The sequence below is a fragment of the Stigmatopora nigra genome, chromosome 18 (assembly GCF_051989575.1).
Source record: "Stigmatopora nigra isolate UIUO_SnigA chromosome 18, RoL_Snig_1.1, whole genome shotgun sequence".
In the NCBI taxonomy this organism is placed as follows: domain Eukaryota; kingdom Metazoa; phylum Chordata; class Actinopteri; order Syngnathiformes; family Syngnathidae; genus Stigmatopora; species Stigmatopora nigra.
The window spans coordinates 7,627,975-7,649,907 of NC_135525.1; the positions used below are offsets into that span (position 1 = coordinate 7,627,975).

Sequence of the window (21,933 nt, forward strand, 5' to 3'; positions counted from 1 at the left end):
AATGCTTTGCTATAAGCTCTATACCTTTTCTTGAACATTATTCACTCTGGAATGAAAGAATCCTGTCTATGATTTTTATGCAATATTAATGCACATGTATACTTTAAGAGGAAAATCAGCTTTTGATGCTGATTCTTTGTTCATAATACCTTTCATGTGTATTATGTAAGAGAAAGAAGAGCTTCAGGGAGCACGCTGTCAGCTCATTTGTTTGCAATTAGTGCAAAGTTATACAGTAAGGCCTTTTCAAGGGAAAAAATACATGTACGATAGATAGTAAGTACTATAGTGTCTATACATCAAGTGAAACAACGTGGCGGCTTAACTTCTGCATCTTGTTGACGGTCATTGTGGATTTCAAGGATCTCCGCATCCCCGTTACTTTCTGCCAACAAGTACATTAACAAAAAGGTTTCAATTCAATTCCCTCCTGCTAAAAGCTATTTCACAAATGTTACATTACGTTCATCTCAACAGGTCCAATTCGGCACACAACACCACCAATGGATATATTAAGAAAAAACAAACCACTAAACTACACAGTATAGTTCCATAAAGTGTCTTATATAATAATGTACATTCATTATCAAGGTCCCTACCTGGTTTGTCAAAGCTGGAAGCTCCACTTGACCTTAAGGAAGCAGAGTTACAAAAACATTTTAGGGCTCATCAAGTGCAAGTTAATTGAAAATATTATTTACGTCGGCCTACCTGGCGCTCTGTGATGTTTTCAAGTGTGAGCGAAATGACGGAGGGCCGTATGGCTGAAGGTAGTCCGGGTTGGCTGGCCGGCGGCTCGTCAAATCCACTTGTTTGATCATCCTGGTCACCATTTCTTTCTCTGCAGGGGATGCCGGATTTATTACACGGACAGGAAAAGAATAGCTTTTATAATCGAGATTAGTTCAGTTAACATCATTGCTTTAGACTAAGGGTAGGGAATCTATGGCTCGGGAGTCATATGCGGTTCTTTTGATATGGCTCCGATATGGCTCTTTCTGCTAATCTATGAGCTAAATAGGAGCGTCATGTCAGCACTGAGGAATCGACACTACCTCCAGTGCTGCTTTAATTCTACTAAACTATTTTGAATGCATTCTTTCATTGATAGTAATAGCATAACAATGTTTTCAAAGTAATTTAGAGAGTTTTATTTACTTTAAAAGTAGTGGAAGGACCAAAAAATGCTTAGATTTTGATATATTTTTACTTTTAAATTCTGAGTATGGCTCTCAAGGAATAACATTAAAAAATATGAATAGTTTATGGCTCTCCCTGCTTTAAACTCAAGTAAAATCACTTCATTAATGAGCTCCTAATAAGCTGCTTGAAACTGAAACAGAACTGATCTCATTTGAATTCAAAGGGTTAAGTAAATTTGCTGAAATTTCCTTTTGAGAACTAAAGTTCTATTCAGCTTTGATTGACAGTTATTTCGTTGCCATGGCGAATGAAGCGCGTTACCCCTGTGGCCGGCCAGTAATAGCCACCGCTGGACCGCCCATAACGAGTCCGTCTGAAGGATTTGACAAAGCAGTTCCAGCACCTGTGAAAGGCAGAAGTAACATGTCAAACGGTGCTTTGTTGAAACTATTCTCTACTATCGACTGCCGAAAGACTTTGAGTCCATTTGAACTGGGTTGGGGGGTGTCTGACTGGTCCTTTGTTTGATTCGTCAGAAATAATTACCATAAGTTCTTGATCATGCAAGGGTTTCTGTTGGGAATGAGGTCGACGGGTTTGAGACGTGGCGGTCGGAGGGATGAGTCTCCCGGTTTGGGCCGAGTATTGCGTCTCACGTCGGGGGGCCTTGTCCAAAAGTTGGGCCTGTGGTAATGAAGTTATGAAAGTTTATTATTTTCCTATGGCAACAGGATTAATTGGAGTAATTATACAGTCAGAATAAAATATGTAGAGAAGGGAATAAGAAAAGGGTTTGAATAAAATTTTGAAAATAACATGCAACTGTAACTAGATTTGTTTTTAGAAAAGTATTTAATGTAGTTATTAAAAAAGGGGTTTATTTTAGTTAATTTTCTTAAATTTTAGGCTGTATGCGAGGAAGAAAGTAAGGTTGGAGTTGTATTTGTTTCACACATATTAAAAATAAAGTATTAAAACATCCAAAAATGCATTTTTATTAAAGAAATAACAATATTTAATGTTTCTTACGTACTTCTTTTTTGTCTTTTTGGGATGCCAAACTGACTCTGGCTGCCAGCTCCTTTAACTCATCCCTCCAAGCTTCTGAAAACAATGCTGGCCAAAAAGAATAAAATTCAACGTTAAAGGCTTAAAGAAAAAATAGACATGAGTATAAGACTTTTCACCTGATTTGCTACTGTTGAACCCGTATTGTGTGTTGTGTGGTGCGTAAGCCAATGATGAGACAGCGGCTGGCCCCTGGACGTGACTCTTGAGTAGCGGATGCGGAAACAAGGAGGAGGTGACCAACCAGTCGTCTCTCACCATGCAAACGGGTCGACCATTGAGTCCTGAGCAAAGATGAGGACACTTTTGACAAATCAGTTATATAACAACATCCACATTCTATTACTTGAATTGAGGGACCTCCAACCAGCTGACAAGGTCAACACTGACTGGAAGTCATTTTCTTCCCAATTTTAAAGCCCTTCCTGAGACTCTGTTATGTCAAAATGGGTTTTGAACAACAGAAAGGGAATTGAAAGTCACAATGTTGTAGTCTCATTTTGTGAGAAATGGGAGAAATAATCCCATAGTACAACAAATAAATGACTGATATGATATTTTCTAAATGACAAGTAGCACTATAGTGGTCAAAATCTTATTTTACTAAAAGGAGACGTAATAAGGAAAGCATTTCAAAAAAAAAAACAATAGAAGGGTTAAACGGTGAATGAGAAAGAATAGGATAATTCAAATTTTTTCTAATAATTAAAAAAAATGCAGTAGATTTTAATCCAATTCCAGTGAAATGACCCATCAACATAGATTATTTGAACTCCTGTTTTATACAAGAAAACTATAATTTTAATAGTTTAAATAGTTATTTTATACTGCTGACAAGAATTAATACAAGTTAAAAGTCACACTTTTCTCATTCACTCTCAATGACGGTGATAGACGTCCATTATTTGTACTCACCTTGAATATGTCTCACCCGATGCGGGTGAGGGTTATGTCTGGAGAAGAAGGAATGGTGGCTCAGAGAGCCGAACCTCGGCGTGCCTACTGTCAGCGGCGTCGCCTCGTTCCGCTCCGGTGGAAGACAGATAGAACCCCTAGATGGGCCAGAACTCCTTTCCCCGGACATGGTTTTGGGAACAGTGCTAGGGAGTATTGACACCCGTTTTATGTTGAAGACAAGAAATGAAAAGGAATAAAATAGGTCACGGCTCTACTGTACCTGTACCTGGGCAAACAATCTGACCTGAATTATGTTGTGGCGGTCGCTAAGAAACCAGAAGCAGAACATAATGTCACCACACAGCTACTTTACTGATGACAAGTACACAAGGATGACAATGGAGGCAATGCAAAGCATTGAATTGGAGTGAAATGAAATGTACAAAGGAGTTATTGTGATTAACAGAGGTGAGAGTCATTTGTTACACTTAAAGGACCTCTGGCATAAAAAAATAACAACTCCCTCAGACCTGTTTGTCTTAAAATATTTTAAAAAAAAAGGCTTCTAAATGTAATACCAATAAACTAAATCCTTAACTTTTTCTTATTATTTTTTCTTTCATCGAAAAGTAGCTTTAATAGTTAAATTGTAGCTTATAAAAATGACAATTCAGAACATTTTGGTCTACTTAGATCAGATTTCTAAAGTTTCAGTGCCATGAATGGTGCTGAATATCCAATCCAATTTGACTGGTAGGACAAAATAGTTGTCAGGATTTTCATTGAATTGTATTATACATTTGCCTGCAAGCAAGTATAAGCCTGTCCTTGCTATCAAAGAACACTTTCTTACCTTTTGTTATGTGCACATAATTATTATCCTACTTTCTTTCAACAAAGTTCAGGAGCTGTTCTCAAAAGTCACCCTCCTTTTAAATGAAAATCCAAAAGAGTGACTTTTCTCTTTATTTATGCAGGTTTTTTTGTGAAAGTCTAATGGCAAACTTGACATTGAAATGGTCCTTCTAGCCATATTCGAACCAGCAACCTACAAACATTAAAAAAAGTCCTTTGAGCCAAATATGAACCAGCAACTTACAAACATTGAAATGATCCTTCGAGCCATATTCGAACCAGCAACCTACAAACATTGAAATGGTCCTTCGAGCCAGATTCAAACCAGCAACCTACCTAAATATCTAACGGCCAACCCAACAGATTTCAACAGCATCCAACGAGTGATGCTTTCTTTCTAAAGTGGTACTTTCTTTAAAATATTTGAGAACCAATGCCTTAGAAGTCCATATTTACCTTGGGTGAGAAAAAAAACCCCCAAAAACAAGTATTTGGAACTGGATTTTGCACAATGTAGTTTTGTAGGTGCACCAAATAATGGAAGGGAATATAATGGAGTGTGATGTCAGAGTATGTTTTCAAACACACAGGAGAAGCAAGAGAGAGAGAGAGAGAGAAGCAACAAAAGGGATGTAGGAGAAGGAAAAAAAGAGTGAGCGATAAGCTGGGAAAGAAACAGGGACCAGCGAGAGAAGAGAGGAGGAAATGATACTTTTTTACTACATTTCTTTTTGAGTGGAGACTCTTCAAATTCAAGCTTAATAGTAAGTACTTAGGAGTGAATAGAAGCAGGTGGAGGCATCTTAACAAGCTCCACTGGCAGTTTCCCAGCACTCAGGCAATCGACTCTCATCCACCAGCATCATCCTCAGGAGGAGGTGGTGGCCATGTCGGCAGCTTCTACAGACCCTCGTTTGTCCTCGCCGGTCCCCAAGATTACGCCGGAGGTGCTGCGGGAGACACTGCAGTACTACAACTTGAGTCGGCAAGAGTTCATCAATACTTACAACATTCAACCGTTGGTGTATGTGGCCGAACTGCCACGCGGAGCCAAGACGGGTTTTGTCATCATCTACGCGCTCATCTTTGTGCTGGCGCTCAGCGGCAACAGTCTGGTCATTTCTGTGGTGGTGAAGAAGCGCGGCGTGCATACCGCCACCGATATTTTCATCTGTTCGCTGGCTGTCAGCGATCTGCTCATCACTTTCTTCTGCGTTCCTTTCACTCTGCTGCAGAACATCACTTCGCAATGGTTTGGAGGTGATGGATTGGCACCATAACTTTTTCTTGCATTTTACTTTATGACAATGATTCATTCTTGGAAGAGCATTTCTTTCCAAATAGTGTCTTTTTTTCTCCAAAAGTTGCAATAAGTAATATTTTCCTGTTATTTTTAACATTTACATGACTATTTAGCATTTTCATGATTTAAAAAGAAACATATAGGTACCAGTGCATGCTTTGGATTGGTATTGTAATGTGGTTTTGGGAATGTAATAATAATAATGATAATTGGACATAGGCTTTGTAATCATTATCGACTCGTTAAAAGTCTAATTGTCATAATACCCACCTGCGAATGACGAAATTGGTATTGCTTCTCCATAGTGTGTTTTCAGTGTAAATTGAAATATTTTTTTATTTTATTTCTTTGTTCATTTTCCATTAAGGGTCACGGGGGTGCTGGAGCCTATCCCAGAAGATGAATTGGTTGCCAGCCTAGGAGACAAACAACTCAGATTTTTTCCTATCCAATTTGAAACAGTTCAATGAAAAGCAATTATTTGCAAAAGCACAACTACAGAAAATCACTTCATGGACGCAAACAGTGCTTTAAATCACTTATGTGTTCTCTTTCAGGCGTGCTTGTCTGCAAGACGGTTCCCTTCGTGCAGACCACAGCGGTGGTGACGTGCATCTTAACCATGACCTGCATTGCCATCGAGAGATATCTCGGTATCGTTTTCCCACTTCGAATTAGGCAGCAGTCAACCTCCAAGAGAGCGTACACCATGCTTGGTAATTTTCCCCCTCCAGAAATTGCTTCTGTGAAACAGACAGCTACTTAATCAAGAGTTTTCTTTTGTTGTTCTTATTGTTGTTGTTTTTTCTGGTACGCCCCAGGGGTGGTATGGCTTTCTTCGGTGATCGTGGGCTCGCCGATGTTATTCGTGCAGCAGCTAATTGTGAGTGACTCCTCCGAATCCAATTAAGCAGAAAGCAAGTGCTGCTAATTACTTTATAACATTCATAAGATGAACAGACTCCCAATAAATTTGTCATTTATAGACCTCATACATATAATAAGGATTTAAATTTTGGTCATGTATTTTGTTTCTTTATCTCAACTGGGATAAAGAGTTGGTTGCCAGACAACGAGTTACAAATATTAGGTTTGGGGAATGTTTCGTATACAATGCTTGCTTTCTGGTTCTACTTTTATTTATGTTAATATATTCCCACAAAAGCTTTGTCACAAAGCAATGTAAGAGAGCTCAACATAGCTGAGAATGTTACACATCAGTGTTGTTATGGTATGTTTTTTTGGACAAAATCATTCTATAAAGGTATTTAAATCAAATATTAATTCAAATTTATGCCCAGATGACTCAAGGCATTCCTAAAACTGGATGACAATTAGAAATATAACAAAACCATCAACTTACAAAAAAATAAAAGAGGTAACACAAAAATATTTTGAGTCATTTTAAGCATAAATTTTCCCAAATGATCCGCATTTAAAGAAATTATTGACTAAATTATACATTAGATCAAAATCCAAGTTATATGCATTACCAACAGCTGACATTTAAAAGTCACCAATGTTTGAATAACGATTACGTTCAAATCTGTTTGAGTATTAAAGCCACTGTCAATTTATTTTCTTGCTCAGGTCAAGTATGATTTTGTGTACGACAACCACCATGTTTGCTGCCAGGAGATCTGGCGCTCTGTAAGTGACCGGCAAGCTTACACTACCTTCATCATGGTGGCGTTGTTCCTGCTGCCACTCGCCACCATGCTTTTTCTCTACACCCGCATTGCCTTTGAGCTGTGGATCCGCAAAAGGGTGGGCGACTCCTCGGTACTCAACACCATGAATCACCGGGAGCTTGTCAAGATGGACAGGTTGGTAATTATGTGCTACTAAATGTCTAAGAGTGTTATGGCAAATATTAGTGACTATGCTTGAAAAGTCAAAGTTCACACATTTTTGTCTAATGACCATATAAATATAAATTTGCATTGAGTCAAGAATGGTCCTACCGTATTGTTCGGATTATAAGTCGCACCTGAGTATAAGTCGCACCAGCCAGAGAATCCACGAAGAAGAGGCCAATGATGTCACATTTTCAGGAGGCCTATTTTTTTTATGTATTTCATCAGTTCTTCCAGATAAGCATAGCCTTAAAAAAGGGTATAAAAGGCAGTTGGTGGTTAGATAGAGAAAAAAAGAATAAATCACACTTGAGTATTAGTCACAGGCCTAGCCAAACATTCTTTTGTATATGGTGTCAACGAAGGAATTCTCTGATATCCTTGGATCTGTTTTTTTCATTATATACAGTTCATTTACCATAGCATAAAGAAAAATATTCAATTCAAACTGTGCTTTTCTATTTTCTGCAGGAAAAAGAAGAGAGCGGTCAAGATGATGGTTATCATTGTGCTGCTATTCACCGTTTGCTGGGCACCTTTCCACACAGTCCACATGCTCTTTGAATACTGTAAAAAAAAAGGCTAAACACATACAAACACTTTGAAATGTTATGCCATTTGTGGTACTTATCCACAACGTTTGAACTTTGTTTGCCTTCCCTTTTTTAGACGATTTGGAGAGCAAATACGACGGCGTGACACTCAACATGATCGTTGCTGTAGTGCAGGCCATTGGCTTCTTCAACAGCTTCAACAATGCTATCGTCTACGCCTTCATGAACGAGAACTTCAAGAAAAGCTGCGTGACGGCACTCTCGCAATGCATGCGAAAGCTAGAGCAGAAACGAGCCGTCCAGGCGCCACCCGTGCAGTTCATCAAACCCCAAACCAGAGAGGCCTTCCTGGGGTCGGACTCGGGCGAAGGCCAACGGTCCAGCGCGGCCGACAAAGGCCCGTCGCGTGGCGAGAGCTCACACGGAGAAGGCAGGGAAAAGCTTTCCACGGTTCAAACCGAGCTTGTGGTCAACTTCCAAGAAACATGAGTTCCAAGCCATGACAGTTGGAAAGGGACTTTTGTAACAGATGGGGAATTTTGTGGGCACAATTGATCACTCACTGTCCAGAGAAACCATGGCTTCAAGGCATTTGAAGACTTTTGGCGCTCTGCAGGGTTGAATCTGGCAATGCTTGCTGAGATATTCTGGACAAAAAGGTGACAGTGTTTTATCATTATTGGTTATTATGTTATGAAAAGAAAAGTTTCAGGGGTTACATTTGTTAACTGTTTTGCAGTTGCCCCTGTAAATCTCTGGCAGGTAAACTCAGTATCTGCTTTTAAGACTCTCTTTATTACTTGGCGTTCGTTAAACAGATGTCTATTTATTTATGATTTGTATTTTTACAATGGTTGTCATGAGTCTATTTGTTTAATGTGGTGTATTTCTTAATAAGAAAATGAAACTGGCTGGATCAGATGAGTCCAATCTTTATTTGTAATGATAGAAAGAGTTGAACACTTAACTGTTTGTCCAATTTTTTGTGGTAAATGTCACTAATGTATTAAAATGATCGATTTTGAAAGTTAGTTTCTGCGTCATTTGGACCTCAACTTAAAGAATCAATTTAGTTTGAAGGACAGATTCGTGAGGCAGAAATACCAAAGACAAATTTTCTTTTAAATTCTCCATCTAGATAGTGTGACAGTGATTTAAAAATGTGTCTATAAGAAAGGTAAAGCTTACTTGAAGGCATTTTCTGACAAGTGTTTTATTTCACTTACATAATTACACAACTTAGCTTTAAAAAAAAAATAATTAGATTTTAAATTTGCAGTGGAACCTCCAAAGTCAAATGCAACGTATTCCTTTTGAAAACCAAATAAAGCTCTAATGCACCCATTGGTGGCTAATGAGTTAAATTTCTCACATTGTTAAGAATAGCCAGATGCTTTCCATTTATACTCTTATTTCCCGTTGCATTGTAAGAGAACATCTGCTTCCCGTGATCTCACAAAAGGAAAAAAAAAATGAAATAGGAATCTAAGCTAAATTTCCCTTGAGCTAAAGAAATCTCAGAGGACTTTTGTGGTTGAAATTCTACCACTTTGTAACAACATGATATGGAGATTCCATTCAACTTAAATAGAAACCAAGCCCTAACAAATGTTGTAGTGCCCATGCATTTTGGGGGATTGTCAAAAAAACTAAACAAAAATCATCCTGGCACATCATTTCCTCTCATATATAAATATATAAACTAAAAAAAAAGCACTTTTCTTCCTGAAATGCCTGTACAAGTCCAAGCATCTTCGGAGAAAAGACATGAGTGACGTAGTCAGGCACTTCCATAATGAATTGGTATTGAATGTCTATATCCACCTACTGTTACGTGAAGAGGGGAATATGAAAATCAGGATTATCAAACAGCAGCGGCCTTTGCGCTGGGGACGGGTCCCTTTCCGTCTTGTGCAGGAGTTTAAATAAGCCTGTGCCGATGTTCATTGGAATGCCCATGATGATACACTCAGACACGCCTATAAATATAAAGATGTGATGTAAGATAATGAACAATATAGATGATGACAAATGACATTTTCATCAGTGCGATAACAACATCATATCCAGACACTGTCTATTCTGTGTGAACTAATCATGTACCTCAATCTAATGGGTGTAAATAAAGAAATGAAGAAAGGCTTTACCACAGACTGTGTCTTTCTGACCAAAGTAGGCGGCATCAAAGAGGTGGTCGGCTGTTTTCTCAAAAGACGCCAGCATAAGGACGCTCTCCTTCATTTTGGCCAAACCAAACCGAGTGATTCCAAGAATCTCCCCCTGTTTTTTTCCAAAAGGGATGCATTGTCCATTAATACATTGTGACACAAACTTTAGGATATCCACAAATATACAAATGGTATTTAAAGTCTCTAAACTGTCTTATCCGACTTCCAATTTGGCATTTTCCTCTCTCCTAAACGTTCTTATCCGACATCCATGTTGGCATTTCACTTTTAATATTGATATGACAAGATAAGATTCAACTCATCTAATTAAAAGTTGTGCTGCTTTTTACATTCGATTCACATTTCCCAGATGTCTGTTAGCTTGACAAAATGCCATTTCCCGATGAAATTCAAAGGACTTACATGCACAAATTAGAAAACAAGAGCCCAAAGGCTTTATCTTAATATATAACAATCAATAGAAATGGCACCTTGTAAGACATGAGGTCAGCGAGAAGCATAACGTGACGTCTGTCGATGCTCATCCCGTGGTTGACCATTGTGTACTGGATTTCATTGATGATGGTCGACCTGGCCGCCTCAATGCCCAACGTCTTCTCCACCTGTGAAAAATAACGAGATGGCACGAGGGTCAATGCGATGCTCAGGATGGCTTTCTTTTCCTTTCATTCATACCTCGTAGGTGTTATTGGAAGTCGTCCTACTTCCATTAACGCCATGGGTTGCCATGACAGCTCGCATATTGTCACCTTCCACCAGCAATTTGTACTTGTTCTTGCCGCTCTGTTCGTCGATGTGGATGACGGCACGGGCCACCTGAGGTATACCTTGAACCACCACCTTGGAGATGAGTTAAGTTTTAGTACATATAGCTTTGTCCAAATTATACTGTATGTCTCATTCTATTGTCAAGCTTCGCCAGCAATGTCATCATCAAAAGAAATTTAAAAAAAATCACCAAAAGATTGATAAATTGGGCTTAAACTGTTATTTTAAAAAACTCTCAATATGGAGATTTCCTTTCTCAACTCGTGTATATAAAAGTAATGATTATAGTTAGTGCAATAATGGTTTGGATGAAGATAATACAAGTAAAAATCTCCCTCTGCTTGCCTTTGAATCAAATTAATTAAACACAGCAATATGTAATTAGTATGGAGCAGAAAGAAGATAAAGATTGAAGAGTGTATTGAATAAAAAATAGGGAGAACAAAAGCTTAAAATGAGAAAATGGATCAATGGAGACAATGTAATAATCGCCATTTTTCCTATATACAGATATATTTCAAGTGTATGATTACACCCAAAAAAGATAGCACTCCAAAAGTACTGGTATGTCTGAATCAGCGTAATATATAATATAAAGAAAATCTGTAAGAAAGTGGTTTTAAATATAGATTAAAGTTTAAACTTGGAAATGCCTATGTAGCTGCCATTCAACTGATCGCAAGGTATAAAAAGATAACCGACAAGGATGACACCCAAACTTGTGAGATTAGCGTGAAGAGAAGACTTTTCACCGACACTCTTCCTATAGCCTTCAAGCGTTTCATCTTCTCCTGTCCATCGTTCTCACATGCACATATGGTGGATTATTACCTTTGGAAGCTCTGCCTTAAGGGACTGCATCACATAGTACATGGAGCTTTTGTTGTTTTCCCTTGGCGACACACACACCACAGCTTCGCCATGCACGGCAATGTCCCCCGGTTTCACCCGTAGCTTTGACATACAGATGGAATAACGCACCGTCTCGGCATTCACCTGTGAAGGCATTTAAAAGTCAAAGAAGAGCCCGTCATCTGACATTTCAAGGATGTTCTCTTGTAAATTGGAATGAAAAACGACATGGAATAGTGTTATGTACATGTGTGTTCTGGAAGAGGAATAAAATGAGTTTTACCTCCAATCGCAGCAGCCGTATTCGTTCCAAGGACAATTTGACCAAAATGAAGCAGTCATCAGGCAGAAAAACTTCTTCGATGTACTCGGATATCTGTCAAGGAAAAAGCATTTGGTTTTTAAATAGGCTGTTGCCATCCATTTAGGATTTCTACTTTGAAATAAGTGGCAGCTTTTAGACACCTCGCCCAGGAGTGTTTTCTCAATTCTTCCCTTTACCAGCCGGCCAAAGTCGGAGTCGTCTTCTATGTCTAAATGGGCAGTGATGATTGGCGTACTGTGTGGTAAATAAGAAGCCAAAGTAAAAAATCCAGCCTGATAGAAAAAGTACTCCACTCTGACAATTGTCACTACTTTCAAGGTCACTCTATTTAACCTGATATTCTTGGAAGCATTGATGATCTCTTTGATACGAGGCACTCCAAGAGTGATGTTCATGGATGCCACTCCGGCAAAATGGAAGGTTTTCAGGGTCATCTGAGTGCCGGGTTCTCCAATACTCTGGGCACAAAGGGCTCCCACTGCTGAACCCGGCTCCATTTGAGCTCTGTGGAAAAAACCGACACAGTTGTGACATAGTGTCAAACAAAATACAGGCTTTGACGTCTTTGCTACCTCATATATTTGTCCCTGCAGGTTTCCAGAAACCTCTTTAGCTGTGTGGGGGTCACACGGTCCAGTTGATAAAGGACTTTAGGCTGGGAGAAGTCAAAAAAAGGGAGAAAATAATTTCCGTTGAATATGACGTCTCACGTAGACTTGAGACCGCCGGGTTTACCTCGCTGGTGCCGTTGTCGTTGATGCCGTATTTATCTCTCGTTTTCTTGATCCTCTCAGATACGCTTTTGATAAATTTCCTAATTTCCTGTAGGTGAAATCAGGAGAGTATTTTAGAAAAAAAAGCCATACAAGACAATTAATTACATGCAATCATAAAGACGCAACACAACAGCAGGGTAAGCCATGCGTTAGGAATTTTAGGAAAATCAGTTTTGTTGCAGGGTAACAATAGCGTTAGTTGCTACTGTTTAACAGTAATGCAATTAAATGGTTTTACACGTATGATTATATTTACGGAAATGTTTACAGTTATGTTAAAAGTGAAATACAACTGAACTGCACTCAAGCAGTGAGGGATTCATTCATGGACCACACTTTGGGAATCACTGGTTTAAAATGATGAGGCCATATTTAAAAAAAAAACATTAAAAACAATGACATTCTCCATTCACTTCCCAACATGCTCTATCACTATACCTCCAGGTACTTCTCTGAGCCTGTCTCAGTTAGTGCCTACACAAAAAGTTCCATAGGAATTACTATATAATCATCCATGTCATGAAATATTTTGATTAATATTTCAAGGGGGATAGAAATAATTCTTTTGGAAAGATGAACCAACAACGTGGAAAAAAATGAAACCTTTCCCTTTCTGCATTATTTTTCCATTTCCACCCCCCCGATCTGAATATTATGGTAATTCTTTATTAAAACTATCTTTACTAGTAAATGTGAGTACCTCCAAAAAGCTGTCCCTGCAGCACAAAAAGTCAGCTTTCTTCATGATGGCGTCTGAAGCCAAAGCCAGCTCGCCCGGGCTGAGCGTGGGCTCGTCTGAACACGGATTTACCGCCTGTGGGGACAAAGCATAACCTAATTAAGAGTTAAAGTAGAAATTGTATTTAAAGCAGCTTAGAATGAAAGACTTTCAAACAACTATGACTCCTTAAATGGCACCAATTCTCTACAAGGACAAACATTGCTTTTACTACATCTATTCATAGTGCACTAACCCTCCAAATTGCTGTTTCTCAAACTGCACATATTTAGCGTAACAATAGTAAAGTAGTCCTTAAATGAGATATCAGTACGTGCTGACAAGAGTGGTGGTTGTCATATGCTGTTGTTAGCTAACTCAAGTCCATAAAAGTCAATTACCACACTCAACAGCAGTGTGATACAAAGGCAGCTGAGAAACGAGGGTATTAGTAAGTGTTTTTTATTCAAATTGGGTGGAAAAACGGAGTAACTTAATTTTAAAGTCAATTGCACAGAATATAGCACTTCAGTTGATGACTAATCACAAATGACTATCAAAATGATGAAGGCGAAATAGGTCAAATTTACCCGAATGTTATCCAGAACCCGCTTGAACTCTAGCGGCTCGTCCTTGCCCTCCATGTCGGCGGGGTCCAAACCATCGCCTCCATAGATGAACTGGATGATGTCGCCGGTGGAGCTTCGTACGGTAAGGTCGTACTGCGAGCACAGATCTTCCAGGGACTTCACCAAACGCCGCTGTCCAAAGAATAATGCTCACTTTAGGGTTTATTAGATAAAAAGAGGGCGCCGTGTTTCCAATGACTGAATCCACTTCAACGACGGAAACAATTTTTTAAACTAATCACTATGGAAACTTTCAAGGTTACCTGCATGTAGCCAGTTTCAGCTGTTTTTACAGCCGTGTCAACCAAGCCCTCACGACCGGCCATCGTATGGAAAAAGAACTCGGTAGGCGTAAGGCCTGAATAGAAGCTGTCTGCCACGAAGCCTTTTGCGGCAGGCAGCTGTGGAGATAGAAAAATCTTTCTTAGCAAGGACAGCAAAACAAGTAATAGTCAGGTTTTATTGTTTGAACTTACTTTGGAGTGCTTTTCAAAGTGAGGCAGGGAACGATTTTCAAAACCATCAGGTACTCGAGACCCACTTATGGCCTGCTGGCCCACGCATGCAATCATTTGAGAGATATTAATAAAAGATCCTGTGTACAAAACAAAAAGAAGGAATTAAAGTCTTACATTTAAGTCAAAGAACAAACACTCTTTTTGTATTGGGTCTATAAGAGTTAAGGAAACAACAAGTTTATTTTCCTCCAATAGGTACTACACAGAAAGCCTTCATTCCGTACATTAACAAGATAAACACATGCATTTTTTTTTTGCCACTTGCCTTTGGAACCACACAAAGCCATAATCAAAGGACTGTTGCTCTTGTCCAACTCTCTGAGGCAGGCGCTGCCGGCACGATCTCTGATGACCGACAGTTCTCTTAGGATGAGTGCCTGTTGACATAAAAAAATAAAAATAAATCTCACAATTTTCAAACACAAAAAGAAAAAGGAATGTTTTGCTCTATTTGATTGTGTTCACACTCTCACTCTACCCAAAGTATGTAAATGTCAATGGTGACCATTGAGTAAAGCAGAGAAAATAAGTGCCATTCATTTGTAAAAGCTGGTGGTCGACCGAGGCTGCAGGAAACAGCGCATATACCTCAGCATTATGGTGTAACCAATGTTCCCTCTAAGCAATTGTGCACTATTCCCATCTTCTCTGCGCAGCAGCAATCATATGGCGCACAGTAAATAAAATCCATTTTTTTTTACCCCTTTCCCCATGAATGTGCCGTTTACACCGCAGCCAATGGTAGTACCTCTGTCCACTCTTATGTTTTTTTTGTGTTTTACAGCTTGTTTTACATGGAAAATTAGAGGGAACATTGGGTGTAATATTGTAATAATTTAATTCACTCAATAGGAAATGTTCTCAAGGTCAGCCAGTCTGCTTGAGACTTCTTGATTTTGACTATTGGGGACTGTCCTCCATGCGTAAAAAAAAGACAATTACTTATTTCATATATAAATATATATAGTATACCTCAAGAGTCTCTTCAGCTGAGCATCCAGGCTGCTGTTGCAACTTGCCTGTCTGCAAGGCCTCAATGTACTCATCACATTTGTGGTAGCCTTCATCCAGCAGGTCCTGCTTGGCTTTCAGCAAACCCTGGCCAGGCGTGACGTCCCCGATACCGATTGAAAAGCCTCGGTTAGCTGGAAGTGATAGGACAAACGAAAAAAGTTCAATTTCATATGAAAAGCTCTGGAGGGTGGTAATGACGTACAAAGATACGCGGGGGCCAGTCGCGCCAGGCGGGACATGGCATTGGCTGCCTCTAGCTGTCCCCAGTCTCTCAACAGGATGTAGAAGATGTTGTTCTTGGAGCCTGAGCCTAAGGTGCTTTTGTCCATGCTGCCACACATCAGCTCACTGTTGTGAATTACCACGTCTGGAGAGGATTGACAAAAATAAAAACAAAGAAAAAGAGGTAAAATTGAAGCAATTCAAAGACACCATAGTTGAATTCAACTCATTGGGTGGTTTAGTATTCTCATTTATAAATCGCAGTATTAGTATTAGACTTTTTCAATGTCACTTTTCTTTGTCTTTTGAAAAATATATCATTTGCTAAAAAAAAAATGGATGGTAAAATTTGAAGGTAATATAATTTTCCCATTTTGCTTTTGACTAGTATTCTATTGAATAGCACTATCATTGATAGAAGTTTGTAACTGTGCACTATTTATCATGTATTATGCACATCATGAATAGTTTAAAAGGCTAAGGATTTTACTTGAATGCATTCATTTCCCCTGCTCGTCTTCAATAGCAAAGAATGATTCTGAACATTTTTTTTCCTTTTTTAATTTAATTATTGCCCTACTTGATGCTTACAAGAGTCATTGTGGCACAGGTCCTCTCCTTTCCCGCAGTACTGTTTTCCTTTCGTACGCAGGTTGGCCTTGACGGGACTTTCTTTACTTGGCTTCAAGATGAGGCTGAAAATCTGCTTACCCGTCCACAGAGCCATGGGCTGAAGGACACCACATACAAAGAAAAGAGCAGTATAGTAACACATTGGCAAATACTAAGTTGAATTTTTTTTGAATACCTTCACGATAGATGGGTGAGGGAGCGCAATTTTGACTTTTTCATCCATGCCAACAAGAATGGAAGCGATGATTTGACAGGCCTTGGATCGGTCAAAAAAGGTGTCCTTCAGTGTCAGGAGGTACCCCGCTGAAAGGTGGAAACATGCAATTCAACTATTTACATCAATAAAATAATGTATTTTGTAACATGGCTTGTTTACCTGTTAGAAAATCTTGAATAGCAGCAATGAGTGGCTCGCCATTTCTCGGTGTCACGAGATTTGCTTTTGTCTGAGGGAAACACAATGAAAAGAGTTAGAGAGGAAATGAAACCCCATTAACAGCGCTAAATTTACGTACCCCCATTAGGACGAGAGCCTCAGCTTTAGCCTCTTCAGTCTGAGGAAGGTGGAGGTTCATTTCGTCACCGTCAAAGTCGGCATTGTAGGGCGTGCACACGCATTCGTTGAAACGGAAAGTTCTGTGAGGCTTGACTCGGGCCTGAAATTGTAACATATTTTAAAACTGTGGAATAACACAGTCAAAATCTCTCTCTATAATGGCAAATTCAGAAACTACAGGCAACAAACTAATGGCATCCAACTATTTACAATATTTGCATTTCAGCATTTGCAAATTTGCCTATTCACCCATTATTGGTGGGTATTTACCCTCAGTTATTCCTCCAAAAAATGCACCAGTCGTTTATACACAGCAAAGACATGCCTAAAACCAATTGAATTGACTGCTTTTATTATCATTTTGCAAGTATAATAAAATGGCGCTATCTGGTGGCACTTTAGAGGTAAGCACCAATGTTTTAGCTGAGAGAGGAGCTTCATTTAGGTTTGTTTTTTATTGTTTCAAACTATAAAGAAGAAAAAACAAACTTACAATGTGAGCCATGATGCTGAGCTTGTGCAGGGAAGGCTGTCGATTGAAAAGAACGATGTCTCCATCAATCATGTGTCTTTCCACCACGTCTCCAAAACGGAGTTCTTGAGCTGACTTCTCTCGGTTGCCGTATTTTAAGAACCTACAAAAAAAAAACATGTTACCGTGAAGGAAATTTAAATTTTGGCATCCCTCCTGCATTACCTTTTTATTTTATTTTGACGATTCTCTATAAAATTAGCACCAGGGTGAATGTCCGGACCATTGCGGACTAGTTTTCTCATGAGCTCCAGGTTGGCTTTGTTTACCTGTCAGGACATGGTCAGAAATTTACCAAATGAGAGCAGTGAAACACCCATTAAATGACAGTGAGCATACCCTCTCTGGATAAGTCAGGATTTTGGCAACATGGACCGGTACGGCCACTTCATCAATCCTTAGATTTGGGTCAGGGGAGATGACGGTTCTGCCGGAAAAATCCACTCTTTTGCCTGACAGGTTTCCTCTAAATCGACCTGGTCATCAGAACTCAATGTAAGTAAAAAGTAAAGGTCTACTAATTTAATTATAAGTGAAAATTTGAACCACTCGTGGCATACCTTGCTTGCCCTTGAGTCTCTGCACAAAGCCTCTGGTCCATTTCTTTGGTGCCATGTTGAGCGGGATGCCAGAAAGCTCGCTGTTGATGTACAGTGCACATTGCAGCTGGAGGAAGTCCCAGTCCTCCATGATCATCTGCGTCTTGGCACCAGTCATGCGGTGCTGGAAGATAAGAGTTGAAATTTGGTTTATTGTGCCTATGCTTAAACATGAAATTAGCCATTTTTCATGACCATTTTAAAATGAAACCTTTTTGATGACGTCATTGAGGAAGATGATCTCAGTGAGCTTCATGGTGAGGTCGTCCTCATTGGTGCCTGATTTGAGGTCGCTGACCACCGAGGGCCGGATACAAAGCGGGGGCACCAGAAGTCGGGTGAGGATGAGATCGGCCGGTTTCCCCGATTCGGGGTTCATCAGCAGCAGGGGCACGTCTTCTTGGGAAATGCGTTTGAACATGTTGAGGACCACCAGAGGGTTGAGGTTTTCCTACAAATGAGATTCAAGTAACTTCAGTACAGTGTATGAAAAAATATAATTGGGGAAAAAAGGGAAGTCTTTGTCACCTGTGCCCGCGGTAAAAGCGGTTCCATAAGTTTGTTGTGCTCGATGGCCGTGTCAAAAGATTGCAGGAACTCGGATACAAAAGGTTCTATCACTTTCTTGGTAGTTTTGTACTTTTCGTGGATGATTTTCAACAGGCCACACTTCTTTACAGTTCCTGAGGAGCAAAAACGATATGAAAACGTGCAACAACATCACTCGCCACAAGATATTATTTACCGTTAAACGCAGAACAATTGACGCAAATGGTTTTTTTGCGGCATTTATCAGAGATCTTCTTTTTCAAGCCTCGTTTCTGGAGATAAGGGAGGTTGGGCCGTTTCAACATTTCCATGAACTGGAGTTTCTCTTCTTTGGTTAACATGATGCTTGAGCAGGTCTTGCAAATCATCTATAGTAAAAAAAAATAAAGCTTTTTTTAACAAACAGAGAAAAAGAACATCTTTGTTAAGAATATTTTCATAAGCGCACTTACCTGTAAAATTCCTATGATAGCTTTAAAGTAGCCCACGTGAAAACATGGTAGTTCCAGATCCAGGTAGCCATAATGTCCCAAACAATCAGCCAGATTCTTCCCACATGTTAAACACGGTCGGTCTTTTTCACTGGTACCCTGCGTGTGCAAAAAAAATTGCTATTAACACAAAAAGAAAGCTAAAGTGCAATATTTGAATGAAGCATTACGTACCATACGGTGATCCAATACACCATAAGACAATGGCGAGTGTTTGGTATCTTGGCTGTATAGATTCTTGCTGACCACCTGAATATGAGCCTGCTGACGCATTTGATCAGCGGATTTCATGCCGAAGCAAATGTGGCTTCTGTTCAAATAAAATAGTAAAATATGACTTATTTTTATGATAAAAAATAAACCTGATCACATGTATGCTGTGATTAAATGATTCTCCTGTTGCTTTTTAAGACTCTGTAATAGATGAGGTATTTACTGATGGTGTATGAAATCTAATAATGGGGCGTCACTGCCATTGACGGCAATAGATGTCCAATCAATTTCAATTAATAGATCTCTTCTAAAAAAAGGACTTGAATAGAACACTTCCCAAGTGTAAGAAAGTACAGAAGACATAAAAGGATGCAATCTATCCTCAATGATCACACTTTAATTAAAAAAGTGTGATTATTGTGGATAGATTGCATCCATTTCTGTCTCATCGGGAAGTATTGTGGTTGATTTCGATCATCAAACAGCAGATCATGCAAAAATAAAACATAAACACAAACTGTCATTGGTGTTAGCTCTAGCCAGTGAGGTAAGTAATGCTAGCAAGCTACTCACATTTTCTTGGCCACGTCTGTCTCTCTGAACTGTTCCTTCACCATTTTTGCAGTCCTTTGCTCTTATGCAAGACTAAAAAGAAAGATCGATTATGTTTTCACTCGGATCCGATGAATGAATGGCGATCTAAGTTTACATCTCCGTGTTTGAAAGAGCTACTGTGGCAAACACACTACTCTGCACGTTGTTGGTGAGTTCAATGTCCAAATGTTACTTGCCTTCATGCAGTCTTGTTCATGATACTTAAAAAATATACACTCTCTGAAATGTTTTTCCCTATTTCCTAGTCTCTTGTACATGGTTTAATCTAACATCTAGCAGTCAAAGACACCCTAAAGAATATTAAAAAGACATGGTTCTATTACGTTCAATTTCTCCTGAACGCAGCATAACTCCTTTTTATTGCACACACATATTTGTTTCTCCGTTGTTGCACAATATATGTTGTTTGAGATCAACACAACTACACAATTTAAAAGTTTAAATAAATAAAAAAAGATAACGTACAAATAGTGTGTGTTTATATGCATTTACTATAATGAATAGTCACGTGATATGTCACGTGATTGCAATTTCCCATCTCACCACCATATAATGCAAAATGTCATTTAAAACGCGTCAAGACAGTTGTAGGCCACCCAAGATCTTTTTGGGCTTGTACAAGCCGAAGAAATACGTACATAACGATTAAATCATGGTCAAGGTATGTATATACTCAAAACAATTCTCACTGATAGAGTGTAATGTTCATTAAAAATGCAGACTCCATAAATGAAGGGACAAAGTACAATAACAGGACTGTGGCTGTTTTTGTAAAGAAAGTGATTTACAGAGACCGACACAATCTTTGTTTATTTAATGAGTGCACAATATAGTATTGATCAGTGCTTTTTAAACAAAGAATATGAGTAGTTGTGTGCATGTAGAAGTTGAAATACTGTAGACTTGACAATATACCCTATGGAAACAATTTGGATTTACACGTAATCCCATTTTACTTCAGGAGAAGATAAAGCAACCTAAAAGTATTCAGAAAAAGTAAATAATCTGAAAATAGATCAATTTCACCAAGTTAATACAATGCAATGCCCAGATCCAGGCATTACATGATGAGGAAAAAGAAGAATATCCTAGAAGACGGTGGACCATCAATGCTGTCGCTATCTTTGTGTAATTAACAAGACCAATCAGTGTGTTTGATTTGCACGAGCATCCAAAGCGCATAAGAACCGTCGTTTTGCATTGACCGTTGACAGCGTATTGATCCCTCGCCTCTTTTCAAGTCCCTGTTAATGACATCAGCACCCACATGCAGATTGGCTCTTCATCCTCATCATTCTACATTTCCTGGAATAGTGTCGGCTCCTCCCGCCATCTCTACCAGTGTGTACGTGTAATAGGCACACTACTATGCAGCCCCTCTTTCAGCCTTTGGTGGCTGCAGACTGATTCAATATTCTGCTGGGTAATTTATGCAGAACTAATTCGCCACTGGAAGAGCGCGAGAAATGTGGAAGAAAGGGCGGGGATGCTACTGGGAGGATGAGAAAGAAGAAGCAAATAATTATCCTCAGTGTCACCGTGGCAACATTGTTGGAAGTCGATCGTCGCCCTGCTATCGAGGGATGTGATCCATTTCAATTTGCAGTGTGCCGCAGAGGGTCAGGGAATAAAAAAAAGAAATACTATGCGTGTGTGCACTTTACATTGAATTTAGAATTTGGCTTTTTTTTGAGGGGGTGTTGTTGACGTCCAATCCATTTTTGACTGCCAATTGATTGGACTTCTATTGCTGTCAATTGGTTAAAAAAAGCACAATTTGTGAGACTACCAGCCGAGGTTTTTTTTCTTTTCTTCTTTTTTTATTATTGTCAGATTCCTGAGCACATTCGGCCTTGCACAAAATGAGCTCACTCCCTCCACGGGCATATTTGCATAGAAAAACCCTGCAATGTGGTGTGGACAGGGAGCAATTAGGATTCACGGCAGCGCCTTGTCTGCGGATGCTTGGCGGCGGCTGATTGATATGGGAGAGCGTGGCCTTCGTCTTCATGCCTTATCTCGCACCAGGTGGGGGGTGGTTTGCTGCTTGTAACTAGA

At 39.4% G+C, this 21,933-nt stretch overlaps 3 protein-coding genes across 6 annotated transcripts; 1 reads left to right on the forward strand and 2 right to left on the reverse strand.

The window, feature by feature from the left end:
- Positions 1 to 245: 245 nt before the first annotated feature.
- On the reverse strand, positions 246 to 3,509 carry tbata (thymus, brain and testes associated). Its single transcript, XM_077739351.1, has 8 exons — positions 3,127 to 3,509; positions 2,331 to 2,495; positions 2,177 to 2,259; positions 1,690 to 1,827; positions 1,465 to 1,546; positions 712 to 841; positions 600 to 631; positions 246 to 385 (listed from the first exon to the last, which is right to left on the reverse strand). The coding sequence occupies exons 1-8, from the start codon at positions 3,293 to 3,295 to the stop codon at positions 300 to 302; spliced, it is 885 nt and encodes a 294-aa protein (XP_077595477.1). The 5' UTR covers positions 3,296 to 3,509; the 3' UTR covers positions 246 to 299.
- Positions 3,510 to 4,577: 1,068 nt separating this feature from the next.
- qrfprb (pyroglutamylated RFamide peptide receptor b) lies at positions 4,578 to 9,259 on the forward strand. 2 transcript variants are annotated; one of them, XM_077739303.1, is made up of 7 exons: positions 4,578 to 4,727; positions 4,824 to 5,223; positions 5,824 to 5,982; positions 6,088 to 6,149; positions 6,857 to 7,092; positions 7,594 to 7,691; positions 7,792 to 9,259. In XM_077739303.1, exons 2-7 carry the CDS (start codon positions 4,851 to 4,853, stop codon positions 8,163 to 8,165), a joined length of 1,302 nt encoding a protein of 433 aa, XP_077595429.1. In that variant the 5' UTR covers positions 4,578 to 4,727; positions 4,824 to 4,850; the 3' UTR covers positions 8,166 to 9,259. The 2 variants fall into 2 exon arrangements, with proteins under 2 accessions (XP_077595429.1, XP_077595428.1); XM_077739302.1 differs by having other exon boundaries at positions 4,578 to 5,223.
- Positions 7,330 to 20,215, reverse strand: polr3a (polymerase (RNA) III (DNA directed) polypeptide A). 3 transcript variants are annotated; one of them, XM_077739301.1, is made up of 32 exons: positions 19,834 to 20,215; positions 19,222 to 19,357; positions 19,009 to 19,146; positions 18,753 to 18,924; positions 18,536 to 18,690; positions 18,219 to 18,458; positions 17,969 to 18,131; positions 17,748 to 17,884; positions 17,574 to 17,677; positions 17,370 to 17,511; positions 16,836 to 16,976; positions 16,697 to 16,766; positions 16,496 to 16,623; positions 16,279 to 16,417; positions 15,668 to 15,832; positions 15,424 to 15,596; positions 14,717 to 14,828; positions 14,410 to 14,528; positions 14,197 to 14,334; positions 13,895 to 14,065; positions 13,287 to 13,400; positions 12,546 to 12,632; positions 12,383 to 12,465; positions 12,144 to 12,314; positions 11,951 to 12,044; positions 11,769 to 11,861; positions 11,465 to 11,629; positions 10,541 to 10,705; positions 10,336 to 10,467; positions 9,824 to 9,956; positions 9,505 to 9,655; positions 7,330 to 7,370 (listed from the first exon to the last, which is right to left on the reverse strand). In XM_077739301.1, the coding sequence occupies exons 1-31, from the start codon at positions 19,875 to 19,877 to the stop codon at positions 9,507 to 9,509; spliced, it is 4,173 nt and encodes a 1,390-aa protein (XP_077595427.1). In that variant the 5' UTR covers positions 19,878 to 20,215; the 3' UTR covers positions 7,330 to 7,370; positions 9,505 to 9,506. The 3 variants fall into 3 exon arrangements, with proteins under 3 accessions (XP_077595427.1, XP_077595426.1, XP_077595425.1); XM_077739300.1 differs by lacking the exon at positions 7,330 to 7,370 and adding an exon at positions 7,424 to 8,323; XM_077739299.1 differs by lacking the exon at positions 7,330 to 7,370 and having other exon boundaries at positions 8,865 to 9,655; positions 19,834 to 20,214.
- Positions 20,216 to 21,933: the final 1,718 nt, after the last annotated feature.